General features: G+C 38.5%; 2 protein-coding genes across 2 annotated transcripts; one reads left to right on the top strand and one right to left on the bottom strand.

The window, feature by feature from the left end:
- Positions 1–2,581: 2,581 nt before the first annotated feature.
- On the top strand, positions 2,582–5,099 carry LOC127375663 (interleukin-8). Its single transcript, XM_051421761.1, has 4 exons — positions 2,582–2,722; positions 3,374–3,491; positions 4,359–4,439; positions 4,639–5,099. The coding sequence occupies exons 1-4, from the start codon at positions 2,656–2,658 to the stop codon at positions 4,691–4,693; spliced, it is 321 nt and encodes a 106-aa protein (XP_051277721.1). The 5' UTR covers positions 2,582–2,655; the 3' UTR covers positions 4,694–5,099.
- Positions 5,090–24,378, bottom strand: cnot6l (CCR4-NOT transcription complex, subunit 6-like). Its single transcript, XM_051421758.1, has 12 exons — positions 24,256–24,378; positions 21,343–21,464; positions 20,293–20,479; positions 18,550–18,635; positions 18,246–18,335; positions 18,014–18,082; positions 17,242–17,399; positions 16,005–16,159; positions 15,721–15,872; positions 14,201–14,428; positions 13,653–13,855; positions 5,090–11,273 (listed from the first exon to the last, which is right to left on the bottom strand). The coding sequence occupies exons 2-12, from the start codon at positions 21,452–21,454 to the stop codon at positions 11,052–11,054; spliced, it is 1,662 nt and encodes a 553-aa protein (XP_051277718.1). The 5' UTR covers positions 21,455–21,464; positions 24,256–24,378; the 3' UTR covers positions 5,090–11,051.
- Between the last annotated feature and the right edge of the window lie 472 nt (positions 24,379–24,850).

Genomic DNA, 24,850 nt, shown 5'->3' with positions numbered 1-24,850 from the left:
CAAACTTTAGCTTTATTTTGTTGTAATGATTTTTTTTGGTAAAATAAAAACCCTTTCTGAAATTTTGAAATTCCCTGACTCCTCTTGCCTAACTGCTTGGTCCCTCACAATATCTATGAATATTATATTCAATTTCTGTCAGTAGGTCCTCCTAAAACACATTGGAGCTTGGAGAGGATGATTTAAGTGATTACAAATGGCCATTTAAAGGGAATAATTTATCATACTTTTCCCAAGTCACCAATCTGCCTGTTTGAGCTACATTTGGAGGTAGTGACGGAGAACTGAAGCCAAATAAGGAATAATGTGTTAGGTGTCAAATGCATTTTGTGCCATTTCATGTCAACTTGGGCACCTACTGCATTGTCTGTGTTGGAGTGGCTGTCTTTCATTTACTCAGTGGTGGGACCAGCTATCCGGTGGATAAATAAAATAGTTTTATTATGTGAATATACAAGTGCATTTGTGCACCCATTTGTGTCACAAAGACACACGTTATGTGTATTGAAGCGCTTAGTCAAGGTCAGGGTAAGCACCATAGAGGCCACTTTATTATGTTATTATGCTCTTCCAGTGGAGTAAGGGCACATCATGTTTTGTCCACTGGAAGGGCACCCTAGAGCAGTGATTCTTAACCTTTCTTGTGTCAAGGACCCCCACATGGATAAACATTAGGCTGCAGACCCGTATTTGATAAGATGTAGTCTCAGGGATCTCTGTCTGATAGAGATTTATACTATATTGTTAATCTGACACTATATGGTTATTGTATACTGACCCTTGTAACATCAATTTTAGAGCCTGATTAACTGGAAACATAATTCAATTCAATTCAATTCAATTCAATTCAATTTTATTTGTATAGCGCCAATTCATAACAGAAGTTATCTCAGGACACTTTTCAAATAGAGCAGGTCTAGACCAAACTCTTTCAAACATTATTTACAGAGACCCAACAGTACCACCATGAGCAAGCACTTGGCGACAAGGGCAAGGAAAAACTGCCTGTTAAAAGGCAGAAACCTAGGACAGATCCTTCGGCTCTAGGTGGGTGGTCGTCTGTCTCGACCAGTTGGGGTGAGAGAGAGACAGAGACAGAGAGACAGAGAGAGACAGACAGACAGACAGACAGGTGCACAGCAACAGTATTGGCAATGGCAATCTTGCAGGAATAATAATAATTATTTAATAAAGAAACTTGCATGTACCTTGAACTTTTAGTGTCCTCTTTTGACCCACTAGAATAAGGTTCAAAACCTGAGCCCAGCTGAGTTCAGTATTTACTGTATTTGACTGAGCTTATCTAAATTTAATCTAATATACATATTATTTTCATAAACGGGAACTACAGTCTAATTTTGGGGCAGATATAAGTCCCCCCAATTAATTACAGAAAAGGATGTGGTCAGGAACCTCCAAGGCAAATACAGAAGTACTGGTCAGCGCGAGTTTGGTTCTTGGTACTCTCCAGTATCCTGCATATTTTCTGTTCCTGATTCTGATCAGCTTGAACCCAAACTGTTGCAATTATAGTTAGTCTGCACTGGACCAAATGTCCATGAATCTGCTTTTGAGTTGTCTGCAGTAGTTGCAGTTCTTAGAACTCTCCTATCATGTGCTGATGCTGCGTCTAGATAAAATTGAAGTAGCTACAAGGAACCTTCATTTTGTGTTGATTCCAACATTGTTACCACCAGAATCTGACCCAGTGACAGGAATTAAAAATAACTATATAGAATTTTTTGTTTTTTTCTCTCTTAAACATGATACTTTAGAATCTCAACCAGCAACCTGACTGTAGCACCTGGAGGTAAAATTCACCTGGAGGTAAAATGCAGCTCAGCAGTTCAGCGACCCTCTGTGAAAATGTATAGCATCAGTAATTCTTAGATTCAGTCAGAGGGATTAGTTACGGTTAAGCAGCTTGTAGAGTAGGGTACTGAAGAGTATTCATCAAGGTAATCAGACCCATAAAACCCACTTCAGTCACATATATAGTAATTTAAAATGCTACATTGCATTCTGCTCTGTTCATTTGTTGCCATATCTGTGTGGTATTCTATCTGGCATCTTTGTATGCACATTCTGCCATTATGTGGTTGTTTTCATGCTGGAACTGGCATAGAATCCTTAATAATTGACATCTGATGTTGGTTTCATTTAACCATGATCTTTAACCTAATGTTAGCAAATTAGTTTCAGCCTTAACAATAAAAGAGTTTTATAATTTCCTGTACTTGTTGTAAGGCACAGACAAACCTCCTGCTGATAGGGGCTCCAGATCAGAAAATGCTCATTTGGATTGTTTTGGAAGGCAATGACAGACTGCTAGTTATGTCATGTACGTAATTCGTAATGGAAATTCATTTTTAATTCTAAAAGTGCTAACATATCAGATTTGTAGGATAATATATATTAAAAAAACCCACTAATACCTTTTGTCATATAAAGGTTATTCAGCAGAAACCCCCGAAAAAAAGCAAGCCACAATTTCCATATTTGATGTGCCAAGACAGGAAAAATAAGCACTGTTTCCTACACACACTTCCTTTTTGGCCTCTTTATAAACCGAGACTCTACTCCATTCACTCTCACAGACACTCTCACATCACTCTCATATCCTCATTGGCCTTGAAAGATCAAACAACCGCCAAGATGACGACTAAACCACTGCTCCTCCTAGCCGCTCTGACTCTCTTCTGCTACATCTCCACTCTGCATGGTAAGAGATTTTTCTTTTATATTGATTTTCTTTTTGAAAATAAATTCAGTTATCTAGTCTGTCAGATTGTTCAATTCAGTTTAATATGTCTGGACCACATGTAATGTAATTTTAAATGTACATTTTTAGGCATTATATTGCGCTTTGTTTATGTTTATGTCGCTCTAACACTATCATTTTTATACATTCATTTTGTGGTAATTGTCTCATATTGATTTCATTTTAATGTTTAATTCTTGTTTTATTTATACTTTTAATTATTCTGTTGTAAAACACAAACAGAATAAAACATACTTTTTTATAGTTTTACAGTTGAAGTAAATAGTTGTATTCTGTTGTGTGAGTTGGGTGTCAAAGGATTTGACAAAAATAAAAAATCTTAACTCAAGGTCCACTTACTTGCTTTTTCTGGAGCTTTCAACTGCATCTTACAGCCTTTCTCAGCTGATGGAGTTTGCTCATCATATGTGATCAGACTCCATCGGCTGAGAAAGACTGTGAGATGTGATTGAAAGCTCCAGAAAGAGCTACTGACAGGACCTTGAGCTCATTTCTCCTGCCAAAGTTCACTCTGATTTTCAGGGGGCTTCTCAAGGGTAAAATGTGTCACTACAATAATTAAACTGCTTCTTAAATGTTACCTTCTCACAGCTTTTCCCAGGTCGGGGTGTTCCTGTATACGGACAACCTCGAATACCATTCCTCTTCGCGTCATCAAGAAAATTGAGGTGATTCCTATTTCGGGACACTGTCGCTGGATTGAAATCATGTGAGTAGTCCTAATTGAGTCAAAGATTTCTGATTGGTTACAGCTGCTGACAAGGTGGTTTTATCCTGATGAGAGTAGAGGTGACAAAAGTATTTAGATTCTCTGCTTAAGTAAAAGTTGCTATTTGTAAAATATACTATACCAGCAAGTAGCAATAACACAATGTAAAAATGCTCAATTACAAATAAAGTCTGCGCTCAAAATTTTTACCTGAATACAAGTGCCTCAAGTACTTAAAGTATCAAAAGTGAATGTATTCATCCTACAGGAGCCCCTTATATAATTTTCCTGTTCTATAATTTTGTAGCTGCTTGGAGTGAAGCATTCAAGCAAGTTGGTTGGTTTTATCAACATAATGCATCATATTTTGATCTTAAATATCTTGTATGGAAATTTGTAATCTGGAAAGTAACCATAGCTGTTGTAGTGCAGGGAAAAATACAGAGTGATATCCAAGTCATTATCTCACTCTTGGGAAGAGAGCAGATAAATAGATAGATAATGTTGTACTAGTACTTCAAAAACAGTATTCGAGTTAACTTCTGTACTTACTACTTTAGCTCTGGTTTGACATTCGAACGTTGATACAGCTTGGAAGTGTCCCATTAGCCACATAAAGATTTTTTTAACCAAAAGTAGTTCTGCTGTCAGAGTAAAAGTGAAATAAAAGTACAACATTGCACAAAATGGAAAAACTGAAGTTATCAATAACATTTCAGAACACACATCTACATTACTGAACCACTCCTGTTCAACTGAAAGGTTCTGTACTGTAACTCTTGTTGTCAGTGTCTGAATGGGAGCAGCATCTGTACACTGTGAACATTTGAACTTTAATAATAATGTAACCACTCCCTTTCTCCACAGAATCACCAGAAGGAACGGCTCTAAAGTCTGTGTCAGTCCAACGGCATCATGGGTCATTGACTACATCAGAGATTTTCAAAAGTAATGACTTGTTTTTATATTTCTTCTGTGATTTTAGTCTACAACTCATTGTTGTAATATCTTTTAATAAAAATAGCTTTTATTAACCAAATGTTTAGGCAGAAAGATAATAAGATAAATAATGAGTTGTTGCAATCATAAACACAAATAATTATTATTGTTATTCACTCTAATGTTCAATTTTTCACTTTATTTATAGGAAAAATATGGCTGAAACCACTGTTTCACCCACTGCTGCCACAACCAACTTCTGATGATTTCATACTGTTTAACACCTTCAGTATAGTTTTCTTCAATCAATCGGCCTTTTGAAACCCGCTTATTATGAGACTGTCTTAGTACTTCATCATATGCCAGAGGTATGGACATTTAATAGTAATACTCATATTGCTGTACAGTGTATTCATGTTGCCATTTTTTTTGTCAGAAACCACAAATCTGTAATATGAAGAAAAATTCTGTTATTGGTTTAATAGTTAATAATCACACGATGAACAAAATAAAGAATGCTTTCCTGTAAATGTGAATCAGATCCTGCTGTTAACATTTCATTGATTATATGGATGATGGTGCTGTAACTTCTGATGTTCTGATGTTCTTGTATCCATGACTTGTCTTGTTAAACAGAATAAAAGCACAGACAAAAAGACTCTTCAAAAATGACATGTTTATTGCCTACAGGAGGTGGGAAGGGGTTGGGGCTTTGTGTGGAAAGATGATACAAGTGCTATTGAGCATGTTTGGCTTCAAATGAGGTGCAACTGCTCACATATTAAATACAGCTGTAGCCTTTGTAGAAGTCCTCCATTCATTCAAGTAAATATCACTGCTTCAATACTCTAGACATACATGAGTGTTATTTGGGCCGGAGCTGGCCCAAGGTATCAGCCAAATAAGTAGCTTGTTTGGCTCGGGCCCCCAGGAACTACAGAGAGAAGACTTCAACTAAATCACATTTCTGGATGAAAACCTCCTGTAACCCACGTGTGAGCTTTTCTAATAAAGCTTTTTATATATAACCCTAATTGTTTGGTAACATTGTACTGTTACCAACGTGATTTAGTATGGTCAGGATGGTCACAATCTTAGCAGGAGACTTAGATATCCTGACTTTCAGTCCCTACAATTTCCATAATGCAGCTCAATAGCATGTTCCATTAGACCCCCTGCTTCCTAAATGCCTGCTTGTTTCAAAGCCCACACCTCCAGACTGCAACATAGGCTTTCTGTTAAAATTATCCAAGCACAAGCTAAGATAACTGTTGCATAATCAGGGTTATTGTTTCAAACTTTAGAAAGCTCCCTCCAGAGCCAAAGGTGACATTATACAGCTGTTTTGAGTGGTACTCCTCCTGACAAGTAAACTCAACTAGTGTACGTGTAAAATTGGAGTTTATTATCATAAAAGCTTTATGAATTCACAGAGGGCCATATACTTTCTTAAATTAAATGAAAGCATGAAAATTCCCCAAATTAGAGCAGGTCTTCAACCAACACTGATGACAGTGTGATGTAGTCCTTTTTATTTTTAAATCGTATAAACAGCATCCTGCTCTTTGAAAAGTTGTAACAGAAACAACTTTTCACTGATTTCAAATCTTTTTATCTTCAGGAACACACCTTTTACAGGACATCTACAAAGGATAGATCTGTATATTTTTATCATCATTGCCACCTACGTTAGACAAACTGCCAGTCCTCGCAGGCGAACAGTAGCTTGTGTCGCTGCAGCTTTGCACCTTGTTGACATTTAATTGTCAGACGTGATGCGTACTTTGGCTTCCACAATACAAAACCCTCTTTGTCTAAGTTTAGCTCTCCACCACAATTCCTTTGTGGCAAAACGCTCACTGGCTGCTTGCTTCCTCCCGTCTGTGGTGGAGGCTGGCTGGGTTGAAAACCAATGTGGTGAAGAGCTGCTTGTCTCGAAACTTAAAACAGTTGTTACATATAAGGTTTAAATGCAGTCCTTTAAAATGTAGCACCTTTGTTGGTGACTGCTGGTGGCTGAGGATCCTCACCCAGTTTCACTTCACTTACTTAAATTATGAATAAAACAAATCTGCTGAAAGTTGCTGAAAGGCAGTAACTTTAAGGGACTTTTTCTAGGAATGCTCCAAGTAAGAAATAATAGCATAGCATTGCATTTCTGTTCTTATTTGTCCCACAATTACATTTGTGAAGGAGAGACAGGAACCTGAAAAGACTTTAGAAAGTGTTTTGACACTAAAGTTGCTGCCTTTCCCCCCTTGTAGTCCAAATCTTATGGTATCACTTTAAATAAATAGCCAGTGCATTAACCTGTGGTCATTATTGTAAATGAACAATGACACTGTGTGTGTCAAGAGTTACTGAAAATATTCACGATACACCATGCCTTTAAAGGTTGTACCGCCTCAGTTCTTAATTCAATCAGACTTCTTTGGTGTGTATTGAATTCCTTTTCCACATCATTATTTACAGGTTAATACACCGAGAAGAAATATTATTACATTTATACATTTAAGTCCTTTAAATTCATGTTTTCTGGTTTGGATGCAGCGACCAGGCCTATTTGGAGGCTGTCAAATTCAACACGTAAAAGCAGATTAAAAACAACAAACCCTTTGTCCAAATGCTAAATGCTTTGTCAGATAATCCTCATTTTCCCCAGTGAACATTGCTGGGCATCTTATTGGCCGCCACAGATTTAATAACCTCATGTAGCGACCACATTGCTGTAAAATCAGCCTGAATGAATTTAACAGTTGAAGGAAGAAAAAACAAAGAAAAAACAAAAACAAAAAATGGCCAGATATTGAACAACAGGATTTTTACATTCAGAAATTGCATGCGATGATGGTCATGGTAATCCTGTGAACGATACAGCAACTTTTTTTGTAGAACTAAAATACAAAATAAAAAACCCACAAACAAGTGTTCAGATATCTGGTAGAAATGACGGGTTTGTCCTTGATGTTACGGATACAAAAAACCTGTTAGATTAAAAAAACTGAAACCTGTCTGAGGTGAATAATTCTTCAGTTTCAATTCCTCATGATCTCATTCCCAAAGAGTTGCTTCAGGAAGGTTTGGAAGGATGAAAGGATGGATGGACGGATGGCTGGATGATGGTGCTGGGTTAATCTCTGAGCGTCTTGGTCTCATGGGCAGTGCTGCTGTTGGAGAAATTGTACAAACTAGGCACGTTGTTTGTAGAAAAAGTATGTGAGGTGCACTCTACAGAGACAAAATTAACAGGTCAAATGCTTATAGGTAATGACAGTTGGATATTATGGTGGAAAAAGGAAAACAAGTGGCTGATGTTGGATGATGTGTGTGATTGACAGGAATATGGAAAACTCAGAGGGGGAAACATCAAATAGAAAGAGGAAGAAACCAAAATAATTTGATTTAGCAACATCATCAGAGCTTGAAAAGCGTTGGGTGGACACTTAAATGTGCACTGGAGAAATAAAAGCCATCAAGACAAACTGCTTTTAAACCTAGAACATTTATCTTTTTTTCCTCAAAAACTTGGTAATACTGAATTGTACAAAGTACCAATTGAAAGACTGCATGTTAGTTAGAGACAGAAAATGCCCGTAGTTCAAAAACAATGTTGAGCATCAGACACAGGTGGAGGTTGTATTCACATAAGAGATCTTAGTGCATCGGGCAAAGAAAATAAAAGTACAAGTACATCTTTGATTTGTGAGAAAAAATACGCCCCTTTATCGGAGAATGGTACATTCCCCTCACAGATGTGAAAGACGCCCTGTCGTCAAAGGCAATTTAATTTATGTACAGCTGTTGTACAAAATCAGAAACCCAGTGAGGTGAGTGTAGGAGTGAAGTATAGGCCTCAAAATGCTCACAAAGATAGACTTCATCAACTCCACCAAAACTGGAGGTTAGCGTCAAATCATGTGCAAATGAAGCAAAGCCGATACTGCCGGTAAAACCGATCCGATTGCGGTTTAAAGCTGAGGTTACAGGGTGCCGTGCTGTGCTGACACCATTTATCCCAGAATTATGGCTTTTCTTTTCAAATACTGAACAGAGCAAATGCTATGACTAATTTAACTAATTCAATCTCAAAAAGTCAGGGTTTACTAGACTCTACAGTAGGAAATGTGCCAGATATGTTAAGCACTGAGAGCACGTGCAGGCAGCTATTTCAGTCCGCCTGCACAGACAGGGCTGGGTATCAATACTTTTTTCCTGATTTAGATTATGTTTACAAATTTAGACAGTATTTTATTTTAGACAGTGTCGTGGGGCTGATTGTGGTTAGAGCAGAAGGCATTAGTTCTCTTGTTTTCTACCATGTTAATTATCTCATGACCCCTTGTGTGGGTCCTGACCCCTGCATTTGGAGCCAGTGGTTTTGACGACATTAAACATTTCAGGATTGTGCCCCCTTTTAGTTTCTCAAAATATGGGGAAAAAAATATTATTTTATTTAATTGGTACTGAAACTCAGGTACTGTATCATAGCAGCACTATTATTGATACCCAGTCCAACCCTTGCATTCATTTATCCTGTCGATCCCACATTGAGCTGCTCTTAAAAGCCTTACAACGAAACAAAATGATGATGAATCTAAACCAAATTTATCTCAATGCTTTTTGCGGCTCAAAAATTTGATAAATTTAAATTTCCCAAGTTTTTCTTTTTGGGAATGGAACAAAAGTGCAGTAGTATTTTTTTTTATCAAAAATGCACAAAGACGTGGGATTTCTACAACAACAACATATTTGTATGCCATACATACACTACCTGTGCTTATAAAGGATTTTCAGAACAATAGCTTCCTGTTTGGTTTTGCTCGTACGGTGCGACTCTTTCGAGTCTTTCATTTGAGAGGTACTGCTGAATGCATAGCATAGCCCTGAGTTACAACTTACATAAAGGGCTATTAGTTCTAATCATCTGACATAAATATACAAAGTTTAGAGTCCACAGGAATCTGGCATTAAGAGGCTCAAACAACCAATTTCCTAGTGAGCCTTCGGTACATAATACATTCGACTCCTGGTCACAAATCTTCAGTAGATTCTTCTCAAAAAGTATTTTTCTCTGTGACCTATAAATAAATACTATCTTATTATCGACAGAGCATGAGTCACTCATTCTGGGGAGATTCTTTGGCCAGTCAGGTGATGGGAAACGGGACGATTCTCTTTTAAGATCGTAGGTGTTCAAAAGCTAAAAGTGTAAAGCGCCTTGTTGGTCAATGTCAGGACCGTGTTACAAATCTATTTCTTGTGTTAAAATACTTTTTTCAAAGCAAGTCATAGAGTAGAGGGCTAATTTGGTTGCAAGGCTTACATTTGGGATTTCGGCACTCATTCGGCCTGAATTGATTGTTTTATTACTTCATAGTGATGCAGAAAACTCTAGAATCTCATCTTTTAAATTACAGTGAGCATGAATCGGCCAAGATGAACACGATACCTCTGCAGGTCAAATATTTAGCAATGATCAAAGAGAGGTACAAGACCCATATTAAAGAAGAAGAAATTCATAGAAGTGAATGCAGCAGCTCGGTAACATCCACGCAGCACCATGAGGCGGCTTTCAGGTTTAGATTTGCAAAAAAGATGAGTCAGGTAAACTTCTTTCTCACGTTTTTTAAAACTGGACCAGGCAACGTAATCCCAAATGATGTGGAAATGGGATCCAGAAAACGTTTGACTTGAACGACTAGTATATCCACAAGGCAAGTTTCAATCTGAAAGCACCCTAAAACAATCTGTCATCAATATCATCAGTGCTGTCATGTGACCAAAGATTCACAAGACTTGCAGCTGTGACATGAGACGATTTCATGTTCTTGTTCCCATATGAAATACACCAATTTAGTGTTACAATGACGTTACATTACTTTTAAAAATGCCCAATCAGTACTTTTTTTTACCTTAAAATTGCAGGTATTTACTCACATGTAGTTGAATTAACTATGTTGGTGTTTTTCGGCTGATCAGAACTAAAAATATGGACCTGTGTTTACAAAAAAGACTGATGCAAACAGACCTTTCACATCCTCGTACAACATTCCTAGCTTTGATTCAGTTGTTTGTAGTGTTACTCCTTTTATTAAAATACCTGTCAGTTAATTTGGGAGTGATACCAGGTTCCAGTTCTGTTTTTACTCTAAAAAGATGATTTCACAGCTGTGTGAAATGAAAAAAGAAATGCAAATGATATTCAGCTTTTCTGCTGACATTTGTGTCGAAGATTTATCTTTTAAAAGTTGATAGAATTAGTTAAGGTTTGTTGTTGTAGGAGCAGAATCTAAGAAGTGGTCATGATTGTTTGTAAGGCAAACAAAATAATTGACATTGGGGGTTACCATAGCAACTTCATCCCAAGCCGTACATTTGGTATCAAGCCTTTTTAAGGGGAGAAAGAAAAAGTAAAATAAAATAAAACATTTACAGTGTGCAAAAACACAAAAAGGAGCAACAAACGGGCAAATACTTCACTCCTTTTGGGTAGGTGTGTCTCGGAGGGGTCTGAGTTTAAACATGATCGATAAACTGTACAGGGTCCTGTATAAAGCTGGAGGGGGAGGACAGTGCTTGAAGGTGGCGTAAGAAGGGTGGGCGGGGCTCTTTCGGGCTGCACTACCTGTGGACCGGAAGGTGCAGCCCATTGAGGGGGTTGAGCGGGTGGGGCAGGGGAGGCTGCAGCTCCAGCTGGGCCAGCAGGGAGAAGTGGTCCGAGGGGATGTGGGGGTGGGGGCAGCCGGTGATGTTGTTGTCGATGAGCCACTGGCTGTCCAGCGGTCCCAGCAGGCCCAGAACACTCATGTGGGTCTTGGAGAAGAAGATGTAGTCGATCACGCCCTGCAGACACAAAGACAACATATGTGATATCGATTTAGGGCTGGGCCTTTAATACTATGTTCTAAGCTCTATCAGTGAAAACTGGCACTAAATACTTCAGCAGATGACCCTTTTTACTATTTTACGAAATATGTTAAACTTTTCAAGGGAGGTTTGACATTTGAGGAAATGCGCTTATTCGTGTTCAATTAGATCAAAATTAATACCACTCTGATTTATGTACACTAAACATGAAGCTACAGCCAGGAGATTGTTGGCTTAGCTTAGCTTAACGCAAAGACCGGAAACATGGGGAAACAGCTAGCCTGGCGGCAGTTGTTGTTGTGAAACTTTGTTTTTTGCACGGAATAAGCAAATAAGATATAATTTGTTGATGGATGAGCTTTAAAAGTGCTGGTAGGCAGATGTTGTTACCTGTGGACAGGGATGGGCTAGCTGTTTCCCCTTGTATCCAGTCTTTGTGCTAAGCTAAGCTAACTGCCTGCTGACATCAACTTCATATTTAGCGTACAGACAGGAGAGAAGTCAATCTTCTCATTTGACTCTCAGCAAGAAAGCGAAAAAATGTTTTTCCCTGAATATTGAACTTCGCTTAAATACAGGGACAGGCAATGTCCTGTGTGTGTGTATCAAAATGTTTCAAACAACACCGTACACTAGTAATGCCATTGGATATGACACTTTAACAAAATAAGAGATTGCAGAGGGCACAGAAGCTTAAATTTGGCCCCTTCATGTGTATGTATATTACCAAAATTCAGTCTCAGATAAACATACTGTATAAAAGATGTAATTTTGCAGTCTTGGCCAAATCTTGAGGGACATGTGTGTCAGAAAATCCACCATAGGACCAATAAGGAGGAAAAGATCCTGTATGCTGAACAAAAACTAGATAGGAAGACATGAAGAAGAATGTATGTTCTGGTTTGTGAGCCTCAGACAGGATCATTTCTCTTACGGTTTTGGTCAGGAAAACATTCACTGACAAAAGACTGAGCCGAGCAGATGGATACTGGACTTTTTACTGAAATAAGAAAATTATTTAGAATTCAAGTTATTAATCTAAAATCTAAAATGGATAGTTCTAGAGAAGTTTGACAACAATTTTTTTGGAACAACCTCTGTCATTGTTGGGTATGAAAACTGGAAGCAAAGATAATGAACAATGACAGCCTTTGATGTGTCTGTCAGTCCGGCGTAGGAAGGGTTCACGTAGATGTTTGTGTGAAGGAAAAAACTTCTCAAACCTAAAGCCTCATCCGTAATATGTAAAAATAGGTAATAATAATCTACGCCCACTGACTATTTCCAAAAAACTGAAAAGATGAAAGAGTGAAAAATAAACACAAACAGGGATTTTGTTGTAAAAGGAGCCAAAATAGAGGATCCATTTGTTAAAGATGAGCTCAGTGTTTCTCTGAGAACCTCTGCATATTAAAGGTTTGTGTAAGACAGTCCGGGAAGTCGATTGATACTAATGTAAAACCAGGAGCAGAAAAACATGTCAAATGCCTGCATGACTCATTAGGAACCAAAGCAAAAACCACAAGACAAATCCAAACTGCAGATTCACATATACATACACGCTTTACCACCAACACATCTAAAAAAAGCGAAGGTAAGTTGTGCTGTGCTGTGTTGTTTCGTACCACATATGATAAAACCTCATATCTCATATGCTGCAACGTTCAGGGATTTCCGTTCCAACTGAGATCTCCCACAGCAAAAACACTCATCATATCAGTCTTGTGGCAAATACTGTAACACATCAGCAAGATTTGTGTTTTGTAACCACCCACCATTGATCTGTATGTCCTTTAGTTTTTGGTTGAGAAATGATCACAGCACAGGAGTTGTAGTGTATTCATTTCTACATGCAGTGTAGCTGAGCCCTTTGTGAACTGGCAAATATTTATTTTATATATGTTTTACACATACATTATCCAAACCTAAGGCACAAAATTAGTAATAAGGAGGGAATGGGTCAGTTTAATTTGTTGTTGGTTACAATGGGCTACCTAACTTCATGAAGAACCATATCAGTGGTTTAACATGCTTTAGACCAATTACTACATAACACATTATTTTCATTATTGCTAAACATTTTGCAAACCGTGCTGTTTTATTTGTTTATTGTTCCAGGCATCTATTGGTTTCAGTTCATTTTTGAGCAATCTGAAAGACTACTAGCAGACTTCTGAAACTTGCTTGAGTTCTGTAATTCAACTGAGTCGTGCAAGTTTCAATGGTCTGCTAGTTGAATTGCAAACTTAAAGAAATAAATGGAGACAAATGGCAGCCTGTAGCCAAAAGAAAAAAAGATCTAGAGTGAATCAAAAGAGGTTTTTTAAAACTTGCAACACTCAGGGAGGTTTTTACCTTGAAGTCATATGTGTAGTTGGTGTAAGGCATCAGATTGCTGTCGTAGGCGCTCTTCAGCTGAAAGCTGTGTGTGATGCTTCCATCTGAGTTGCCATTCTTGCCGTTGCAGCTGAAGTTGGTCAGACATTCACTGTAGCGTAGCTCCTTGAAGTCCTTGTGGTTCTCGGCCACTCCTCCGTTGCTCAGGTATTCCACCACACCTGGTTCATACAAAGGTAATATTGTATTGCAAAGGTACACGACTTAACCCAGATCCCTCTTTCTTTTTAAAATACAATCCTAAAAATGCCCCCCAAAATCTATGTTTGTGTTTATCTTCATAGCACCAATTATGATGTAGTGTCCAACTGCATCATCTATTTGCTAAAAAGGGAAACTATGAAATAATTGCATGCAGGTATACAGTATGTGTTAGTTTAGGAGAATCACACTGTGCAAATAACATTATTTATAATAATACCAACATACAAAACTAAATTTGCAGCAACATAAACTGAGAAAAACTAAACGCCAACAGGGCTTCCTGAAAAGGGAGACAGTCTTACCGGAGTCAGGTAGCGAGTTGAGGTCAGCACACAGGACGATAGGGATGGAGGATGGGTCAGAGGTCGGCGAACCGGTCGCCACGGAGCCCGAGGCCCTCTCAGCAATGCTCTTCAGCTCCGAGAGGAACATCATGGTTTGGATCAACTTGACGTCCGAGTACTCGGGGTCCCAGTGCATGTGGGCGTTGGCCACCAAGATCAGCTGCCTCTCCTGTGGTGGCTTCATGCCTTAACAGAATAAAAAAAAACAGGATTATTTCACAGATAAACGGCCAATTAAGGAGTGAAAAATTAAGCTGAATTAATTCAGTCCAGTAAAAATTCACACTGATAACATCAAACTGTTTAGGTGGGATGAAAGAAATCTAAAAGGGGATTACAATAAGGCCAAAAAAACCCAACTTAAACATAAACTCCCAAACCGCTAAATAAAACCTGACCACAGACTTATTTTGGTTATTTTGGTTACAGAAAAGCACAGAAGTCTGGTGCAACTTTAGAAACACAAAAAGTGCCCAGAATGTAAAATAAAATCATTAAAAAGGAAGAGAGGGATTTACACATGACTGAAGAAAGAAATAAATCCCCCACAGAGAGGGAAGTTAAGCTCTATGTACTGTCACTGCTAAATACATGGAACAAAACTGTCCTGCAAAACCACAACAGAAGAGATTATTGATTGTTACTTGGTGCGTTGGTGCGCATTTAATGCACCAACGCACCAAGTCACATTCCTCGTAGGTGTAAAACCTACCTGGCAATAAACAATTCTGATTCTGATTTATGAAACACAAGCCACCAACAGACCACTCTTTCATTCTATATCACTCCTTTAATTAGAAATCAACTAAATTCATTTGATGTTGTTGAAAGTCACTAGTGACACCTTGTGGCAAAAGATCTTACTACAGATTATTCCTGTGTCACTTTGATATATTTGGAAAAACACAGCATTTTAGATTGCTGCTTACAAGTTGACTGCAATGTTATTGATTAATTTGTGGCTACACTATTTTGCTACAGTGTAACCATGGCCCCATGTATATATTATACATTAATAATAACCCTATGATTGGTCTGGTTAACTGTTAAAGTTACAAAGGTATGGGGGTCAAGTCACATGTAATATTACCCAGATTGAGAATATGCGTGTGCTGGGACTAGTAGTTGATTAATTGTTAATCAGATTTTGATAATCGATTAATTGTTTCAACATTTATAAGCTCTCTAAATGTGAGGATTTGCTGCTTTTTTATATGTTATATCATTGTAAATTGAATATATTTTGGTGGTGGACTGTTGATCGGACAAAACAAGCAATGAAAGACGTCACTTAGAGCTCTTTTACAACATTGGAGCACATCGATGGACTGGACTGTTTCTGGTAAACTGGAATACCTAGAGGCTTCAAAGTGTCGCCTTGGATTACAGCACAACGACACAAGGGATAGTAACATTACATCGTCTGTTTTGTGTTATGTTCCAAAGAAGGTTCACGGAGCGACTCTTTTGGTTCTTACCACCAGAGAACATGTCCTTGTTGACCTCAAGCAAAACAGCCACCCCGATGTTGTCTTTGGTCATCACTCTGTTCAGCATGACCTCTGAGCCCTCAGAGTTGGCCATTGCCACCTGGTTGAACTCCACAGTGTGTTTCTGGACCAAAGAAAACCTGCAGAACCATCCACAAAGCAACATAAATATCCATAGAGGAGTTTGAAAATGTGTGTTTTAATTACAAATGTAAAAATGTCCCTTCTTTAGTAGTTCTGTAATGTACAAAAAGTAAAGCTCTAAAACTCACTTCTCGGTCTTGAAGAACACAGCGCAGCCGTCCACGTGTTTCCTCTCCTGTTCAGAAACCAGTTTGGCACGAGACTTTGGACAGAAGTAGCCGTCATAGCCACGCTCCTTTAGTGTTTCCAGAAACAAAGTGTAGTACTGCTCGGTCTCCACCTCCTGCAGACACACAGGGCAAGAAATGTCATCTAAAATAGACAATTAGATGAGTGAAGAGTGATCGTCAGACGATGAATAAAAAAAACCTTCAGGTGATTCTCTATTTTGCTGAATAGATTGATAGATCTCCCCAATCCCCACTATTTTATTTTTAAATGTATTCATTTACAATACATATTTATATAAATTTTAATTTATATACTTTATAGACTTCCCAACCTTGGAAAATTCAGAAATATTCTCAGATTTCCTTGACTAGTGGACGTTCTGGAAACGTCCAGGTAGATAGTAAGACAATTAAAGAGATGGTGAATTGATCTGAAATGAGAAATAAGGGACTTTCCAGACTTAGAGAACCAACATAGTTTCCTTTTATGTGGACAGGAATCTAAACTGGCTACAGTGATGAGAAATGTCTACCTCTTTATCTACTAGACAGTGACTTGGTTGTGTTGAAGGGGAATGTTTACTGTGGACTGATCCGTGGAGTTGATAGCAGCTGTGCAGGTCTGCACAGAGGACAGTCTGACAGTTACAGCACTGACGACATTGAACAGCTCAATAAATCAGTTTCATGGTCTATTAAAGCTGACATTGTTCTGAGTGACTCTTCCTTGCGGTCATAAGAAGTCAGTGGATGGACAGATGGTAGCTGGAGACCTTCTTTGCATTAAAAGGTCACAAGTGAGCTACAAGACTGTAAATTGCTACAATCACAACCACAATGGAAAAAAAAGTTAGTAAGCAGGTATGGATTCTGTGTGGTCCAGGGGCAAATTCATTTTTAGCCATGCTAGCGTCACGGCTGTAGGCATGGCAATGTTGGCCGGTCTAATTAACTAATGTTACCATGCTAAGATAGCGAATTTGGTTAACATTACACCTGCATTTTGTTCAAAGCACCATCGTGCCTAGCATGACTCACTTAAGTTATATAGTTTACTTTTAGACATGTCCACAAAACAAATCTTCCTCTTTCCTGCTCTGGTCACTGTCTGATGTGTTTCTTTTTCCCTGGAAAACAAATTCAGCTTACAGTCGAAACAAGGGAAGCGTAAAGGCAGTGTCTACCCCTCATTTACCTGCAGGCTGATGATGTCAGCGTCACAGTTGGTGATTTCCTCCATGATGCCTTTCTTCCGGTACTCCCAGTTGAGGGCCCAGGATGGACAGTAGCCGTACAACTGTCGCGTGGCGTACTTGTCACAGAGCACGTTGTAGCACATGACCGTGAACACAGCTGGAGAGGAGAAGAGACGTTAACTAAATCACAGAGTTTGGAGAGAGGCTGAAAAGTACTAAATAATTATTGTTGAGATCCATTTAGTTTTGATTGTATTCTTCTGGTGTTTGCGGCCCTATGGATCTGACACTGGAACTGTAGCAAGACAAACATTTATTATTCTAAAAATATTTCTATATTTCTAGCTGAAACTAAAGTAGGATGGCTGCCACCGCTGAAAAACACATAAGGGCCATTTTTATATACTGGACTTGCAAACAGCTTTTTGGGCAGCTTGTGTTGTTTAAATGTGTTTTATAAATAAAGCATTAGGTTGTGAGTGAGTTACATCCTACTTGGCAACTAAATAAAACTCGACACCCTCTTACATCACCAATAGGCCTGTAAGTGTAATTGTTTCGGGAATGCGATGCCACCACTGGTGATTTAAGCTGATAAAAGAAGTGAAGTTTTACAACAACAAAAGAAATCTAGCCTAATGCTGCTTTAAATAACAAATAATATATGTTTCACCAAGACATGCAAAAACACAGACAGTATAAGGAATTATCTCTACTCCAACAGGAAGTGGAAAGTGAAACATGCTATAACATTAAGCCTGCTGAACGTACCTGTGGGAATCATTTGATCTCGCTCTTTGAGAGTGATCCAAGGTCTTTGTGGGAGCTGCTCTGGGTGCACTGGAAACAGGGCAGGGCAGGGAGAAATTAGGCACAAGCGCTCCCTTGTCTGGGACAACCACAATGGTATACCTGCTATGATATACCCGCGTTGCTGCCAGTTAAAAATGCATGAGTTCCAATAAATGCTGGTGTGGTAAGGTGAAGCCACCGAGCCGTTTACCTGCTAGATTGTCGAGCATGTAGTTCAAAAGCTTTCGGGTTCCGTCAGGCTCCTGGTACAGATTGAGGATGTCTTGGGACAAAGGGTTCCCTGCAAAACAACAAAAATACACTATCTATAAAAATGCAGGGAAATCACACTTCTGTCTTAATTCTCTATGAGATTTTCAGAAAGTGTTCTCAAATAATGATTGGTTGCAGTGAGAATTCATGGTGGATAGTGGTAATCTAAAACAGAATTTAATGTAAAATGTTTAATTGAGTTCTTGGTCCAAAATAATGGTAATAATAAAAGAAAGACCCACCTTTTAGCCCCAGAGTTTGTAACTGGAAAAGCCTCCCAAGTTCATAAGGCAGAACTCGTAAAAGATTGTTGTTTAAAAGCAATTCCCTGCAAGAAATGGTACAAAAATATCAGAATTTTGTGTCTCAGTCTTTCCTGGTTTTCACAAACTTTCTCTTACAATGTGGTAATTCCTTGTCATTGATCTATTTTTACTAGTGTCAAAACATCGCCTACCACGTGGTCCTTTGTTGTCAGTTTAATTCAGTCTTCCAGTCAAAATGTGTCTTTGCTTGTCATCTTTGTTTTTGTTTGTTTGTCAGTTTCAAGGTGTGATGCTTTTCTGAGCCCCGTGAGATAACTACTTTCACCCACACATTTCACAATCCTCCTCCTTCTTCTGAGTGTTTGATCACTGTGTTTTTAATCATCATGTTTTTTGATCACTTTTCTTCTGTACTTGTTTGGCACGTAATCCCTTGAATGAATCCAAAGAATCATTTATTTTTCAAAACAAAATATGCACTGATGTAGCAGGGAGAAATGCAGAAATGAAGTCGTTTAAATTTCAAACAAGTAGACAAATGTCAGCAAATATAAAAGCAGTTTTAAAAAAAACAAAGATCCAAAACATGGAAGACTTACGAAGCTGAGACAGTGACTCTCATTCATTAAGTTATTATTTATTACATTTTACTGTACACACATTACATCTGAAATTCATATCTGGTCCAAACTCTACACTCAGTATTACATTAATTTTAAAGAACTGTTGTTATTTGCACTGGGAAACTAAATTAACAGAGTAATGACAGAACAGGGTTTCTTGCTGTAATCGTCACATCGTACAGAAAAGGCAGTGACATATTTAAAGGATTAAAACAATGGTTATTTCTTCTTCTCTCTTCTTTCCTCCTCCTTCAATTAATAGAGCCATTGCTAATGTGCTTCCAGTGTAAGTGATGGGGGACTAAATCCAATATCCTCATTCAGTGCCAAAATGTATTTAAGTTTATCTGAAGCCAAGCGTTTCCATGCTGAGAGATAAAAACACAAGAGGGAATTTTGTATTAAAAAGACTGTGACTTTGGAAGATATACACTTTATTTACCTCATTTTAGCTTTAGATAACCATTTAATTACATTTTTACACAGAACAAGAACTGTGGATTTTGTCCTCCATCACTTAAATCTGAAGCAAATTAAGAAGGAGCTCTTATTGATCACTATGACCAGGAGGAATGGCTCAATTACTCACAGTGTCCCACCTCCGCTAACTAATTCCCTGGCGGAAACCCTCTCATTACTTAGAAATCCCTGGCTGTATTTGGCCATTGTGGATTACAAATCAAGGTGTAAATCTGCTTTATGATCATTTTGAATTTACACAATGTCTGCATCAATGTGATGAAGCACCCTGATTTGAAGATAATTTCTCAATTAAATTTCCAGAAATGTCATTATTTAATAGCATAAATCAATATTGCAATGTAAAATTGCAGAATATTCAACCAATCTCTAAAGCTCTGTGACACTCACTGACACTGTCTGTAGTTTTATTGCCATATTTTTTTAAATACTCTATCTCTTAATAGAGACAAAGTGATATGATGATTGGACACTGTGGATTTTAATGCAGGCTGCTACTGTGATGAAGCTCGGTGTTCAAGTGAATTCAGTCCTCTCATGTTTTCTCTACACTTGGCACTCATGTCAGTCATGTCCCTAAAATCCCTAAACAGGACCAACCCCGCTGACAGCCTACCTGAGAGAGACCATGTTGCCCAGTTCGGCGGGCAGGCTGCGGAGCTTATTGGACGATAGGTTCAGATAGACCAGGTTGGGCAGCTTGGCGATGTCCGGCGGGATGCGGGTCAGGTTGTTGTCGTTGATGTGCAGTGCCGTCAGGTGGGTGAGTGTCCATAACGAGGTGCTCAGACTCCTCACCCGTCCTGCGTCAGAACAAACACAAGTACAACGGATTGTCTTTAAGAGGACATCACTTTCAAATCTTAATAGAAAAACACAGATTTTCTATCTGAGCTTTGTGATCAATCGAAACAGGGAGCCAAACAGACTGTGGCTCTTCAAGACTCAGCAAGGCTTCTCTTGAAAACTGATATCAATATTTGCTTCTAACCCGTTTTCATTTTCATGCCTGAACAAGAACTACATTCAGTTTTTCAGCCAGGATAGAATCAGAGCTGAAAACAGAAAACAGCATTTAGACCATCATGTGACACAGATCTAATCTATCTAATGTGTACAGATAAAAGGTCAAGTAAAACACAACAGAAACCTGCATCTGTTCAATCAATTGATAATTTGGTCTATAAAATCTTTACTTCCCCAAACCCAACATATTTTGCTTATAAAATCACTTAAATAATAAATTACCTATCAAAATTAGCACTGATTCATTTTCTGTTTATTTCCACCTTTCCACTTTCAGAAACTACTGCCCGCTAATACAAACAATGAGAAACATTAAAGACACTTAATACAATGTGAGTGAGTTACAAATGTCAAGAAGCTTCTCACTAAGATTAAAAGCTAGACTTTTATACATTGTTAAATGTTAAATCTATAAGCACTGCGGAAACTGGACTCTGGATGCCAACTTAACAATATTTTGTCAATTTTAATATTTGCATCTGTTCCACAATTGTTTTTGTTTGGCTACTTTTTTCTTATTTTTCTAATATCGCAAAAAAGAATCTTCTGTCTCTTTAGGTACATATTTACACCTGAGCCTCAAAGCCTCAGTTGGGATGTTTTCATAGTAGCAGAACCAGTGGGGGCGTGTTAGACTGACCAGATATCTCGAGTTCGGCCCAGTAAGACTTCTTCCCATTGGCCGCCTCCTCGGCTGACATGATGGTGTAACATCTACGGGGATCTGGAGGATCATATTTTTCCTTTGGCATACCTGTTAATCTGAAAAACAACACAAGAGCACCCAGATTTCAGTTCAAATCCAACAAGAAACACATTAGCTGGCAGGGAGCGATATAAAACAGAGAAAAGCAGCAACTCCTCACGTTGGATCAGCTGGAAGCAGAACCACTCTAGTTCTGCAGAGATACCCTGGTCTACAACTCTTGTTCACCAGCTTTAAGAAAACTGTTTTGTACAGACCCCAGATGATTTTAATAGTAATATCTGTGGGCCAATAAATGGTATCGGATCGGTGCAGAGACACACATACTCACTGACACCCAATACCACATTTTAGGCAGTATCAGTACCAGTACTCCGATACTGGTATCGGTACTGGAATAACTCTAATTCAATCAAACGCTGCCAACATTTTTAGTGCAGATTACGAGCCTCCAGTCCAGCAACAGCTCACTTACCAGCGTCTCAAATAAGAGTGACAAAAAACAGCCAACTTTTGGGCATTTTTCCAGCCCTACGGATCTCACCCATAAACTAATTCATGAAAGAAATATTTTTAAATAAATGGTTCCAAAGTCCCTTTAAATAAAGCATCTCCCGCAGAAATTTGTAGTGAAAAACAAAACCTTGTCTGTAATCGCTAAAGTGCTACATGTCTAATCTAGTCTGAATCTGGACTTTAGTCAACTTTTTTTTTTTACTTGATTATACGGAAGTTTCAAACATTGGTAATTTTACTAATGTTTGGTTGATTTGACCCCCAGAAAATAAGGTTATCTTTATGTTGTCAATGTTATCTAGGACTGTAAGTGAAATTACTTTGTGATGATGATGATCTAATGATGTTATAGTTTTACAAAATTCTCTTGTCTAAACTAATAGTTTCAAGCAGACAGATAGACATTCAAGTGTCAATGCAATGAAAGCACCATGATACTGTAACTACAAACTAAACTAACAAATACAAACTACAGTAACAAAATGGTGTATTACAGTGTTCTGTCTGAAGAGTTTGGGCTCTGGCGATAAAGCGGGGACACAGCTCAGTGCATTGAACAACATCAGTCTGATTATTGTGATATATATCAATACTGAAGACTCATTTTGTGATGATTTAAACAATATCGCGCAGCTCAACCAGACACAAAAACTATTTAAAAACTTCCACCTGTATGTCACAGTTATTGACCTTTGACTGTCACAGTACAGAAATAAATCAGAACAACCAACATATGCACAATAGATCTTAATTCGCTTTTACTTTGGCCTAGACTTAAACTAAATTGGAGCAGGTCATTGGAGCTGGAATCTAGATTTGAATAATCAGACGCAATGTGGCCATGTACATCAAAAAAAGCAAATTTTATGCTGCCGGTCAGAATGTTTATGACATTATAATATTACATACATTATTGTTATTAACACAAATGTGTCACAAAATGTAACCAGAATGTGTTTTTCTAAAACAGGTGTATTTAAACATAAGAATATACTCCAAAGATGAGATATTTGTATAGTAACTATGTCATGATATGAGACAACATACCAGCACAGAGTGTGATTAATGCAATAAATTACAAGGCTTAAAAGTTACATGATAGTGTAAGTGACTCTGTCCTGGGCTGAATGTTCTCGCTGAATAAAATCAAAAACAAATACCTCTATCTGCTTGGTTATCCTGTCAACTTTACCAGCTCTTTCTCACACAACATTGCTTGAAAGCAGTATTCACATGCAGAAAAACCCCAACAACAACAAGTTACTCAGTCAAAGACATAAGAAGTCCTCATGTGTTGAATATCACAGCTGCTCTACTAGCAACCATGCAGCCGTGTCCTTTAGAAGCAGCAGCAGGAGGTTTAAGAAACCACCCAGGTTGCAGGTTAGGCTATTTAAACCCCCCTGCAGTCCGCCTGCTGCCCATGCATGGCTCAGGGACACGTGTAATAAACGTGTAATATTTCATGAGTTTGTTATTATCTCCTGAACACCATGAATATAAACACATGGACGTGCAAAGGAGAAAAAAAGGGGGAGCTGATTGCATTATATTATGCACCCAGTCGCCATGAGGTTGGCTGGGGGTGAACAAGTTTGGAGAAAACTTACATAACCTGTTTACACACGACTGGGTCACAAGTAAGCTGCAACAGCGGCTGCGGACAGATATACGGCCCGCTGGCATTGGTTCATATCTCAACCATACGGAGAGGGGCACGAAACTGAAGTTGCAAGGGCAACTTTCATCACATGCCTGAGATCATATCCACATTTAAGACTCAGGGGGAACTGTTACAGATAAGCTAAATATTATGGTAAACCCTAAATCTGTTACTTTTTTTTTTTTTTTTACATTTGAACAAGGCAGGAGTTTTTGTTCATGGAAAAAATGTAGCGATGGCAACTGCGCCAACAGCTGAGAGGCGGGTGTCCAAACATAGCTCTAATGTCAAAAGTGACAAGCACGTAACGATACATGGACGGGCCCGTTCAGGAGAAGTTCGGCCCACCGCTCACCAGCTGTCACACCTGACAACGAGGTAAACACGCCCTCTGGATACGCCAATTTCTGCATCTCAAAATGTTGAAACGTTTAAATTATTATAGAAACAGGGTATGAACAAGTTTACCACCCGGCGAGCTTAAAGCACGGCGCTGGATTTGTTTGGCTAGCGGTTGGAGGGCGCACGCCGTCCGGGGCTAACCGAGGCGGACTGCGGGGGGATACGGAGTTGGTACAAAACAGAAACGGATTAAACTGTGAAATTTAACCCGGGTCAACCTTGACAAAGTGTCCGCAGCATGAGAACAAAGTCAGAATTGACATTACCTTCATTCGGGGGCGGTAGCAGACGATTTATAGAGTGAATTGTTAGAGACATGCAGACACGGCTGTTGAACCCGTTTAGACCCTGAACGTCTCGGAAACAGAAGGAAGAACAACAAACGCGGCTTCCGCTCGTCCCCGTCCGCTCACAGCAGGGACCCCCGGATCTTTTCTCTCGTTCAAGGCATCATCCTGTCAAAGTCACGGAAAGATGATTTTTAATATTCAGCATAAAATAAAACACAATATGCTATTAGAAAGCCGTAGTGTACTGCCCACGCTTGTGAATGAGTCACTTTCTATATTAGTTTGAAGTGTCACCAAACTTAATTAGAGTTCAGTTTAATATTATGTAGAGATACATAGATTGCAATGGCATAGTTATTTTTTTAAAATAATATCTAGAAGCCACTGTCAAATTCGGCATGCGGTTAATTCAGCAAGAATATTTTTGGGGGTCAATTTTTAGTTTTATTACATTTTCTCTGGATTCTGGAAATGACTAAATGTACATATAAGTCAAACATTTACTAAAATACGTAAGTATTTGTATACCAAACACATGCCGAATATGACATTGGAGCCAACTAATAATAGA

The sequence above is a fragment of the Dicentrarchus labrax genome, unplaced genomic scaffold, assembly GCF_905237075.1.
Source record: "Dicentrarchus labrax unplaced genomic scaffold, dlabrax2021, whole genome shotgun sequence".
NCBI classification, from domain to species: domain Eukaryota; kingdom Metazoa; phylum Chordata; class Actinopteri; family Moronidae; genus Dicentrarchus; species Dicentrarchus labrax.
The sequence above is the reverse complement of the archived record's forward strand: the minus strand, read 5'-3'. Positions and strand labels throughout refer to the sequence as shown.

What these genes read in the sequence shown, in the direction of transcription:
- LOC127375663 (XM_051421761.1), top strand. Translation starts at nt 2,656, where the DNA reads ATGACGACTAAACCACTGCTCCTCCTAGCCGCTCTGACTCTCTTCTGC. An exon ending in CTACATCTCCACTCTGCATG is followed by an intron (nt 2,723 to 3,373) that starts GTAAGAGATTTT and finishes ACCTTCTCACAG; the next exon opens with CTTTTCCCAGGTCGGGGTGT. An exon ending in TGTCGCTGGATTGAAATCAT is followed by an intron (nt 3,492 to 4,358) that starts GTGAGTAGTCCT and finishes CTTTCTCCACAG; the next exon opens with AATCACCAGAAGGAACGGCT.
- cnot6l (XM_051421758.1), bottom strand. Translation starts at nt 21,454, where the DNA reads ATGCCAAAGGAAAAATATGATCCTCCAGATCCCCGTAGATGTTACACC. An exon ending in GGCCGAACTCGAGATATCTG is followed by an intron (nt 20,480 to 21,342) that starts GTCAGTCTAACA and finishes GTTCTGACGCAG; the next exon opens with GACGGGTGAGGAGTCTGAGC. An exon ending in CAAGGACATGTTCTCTGGTG is followed by an intron (nt 14,429 to 15,720) that starts GTAAGAACCAAA and finishes TATTCTGTTAAG; the next exon opens with GCATGAAGCCACCACAGGAG.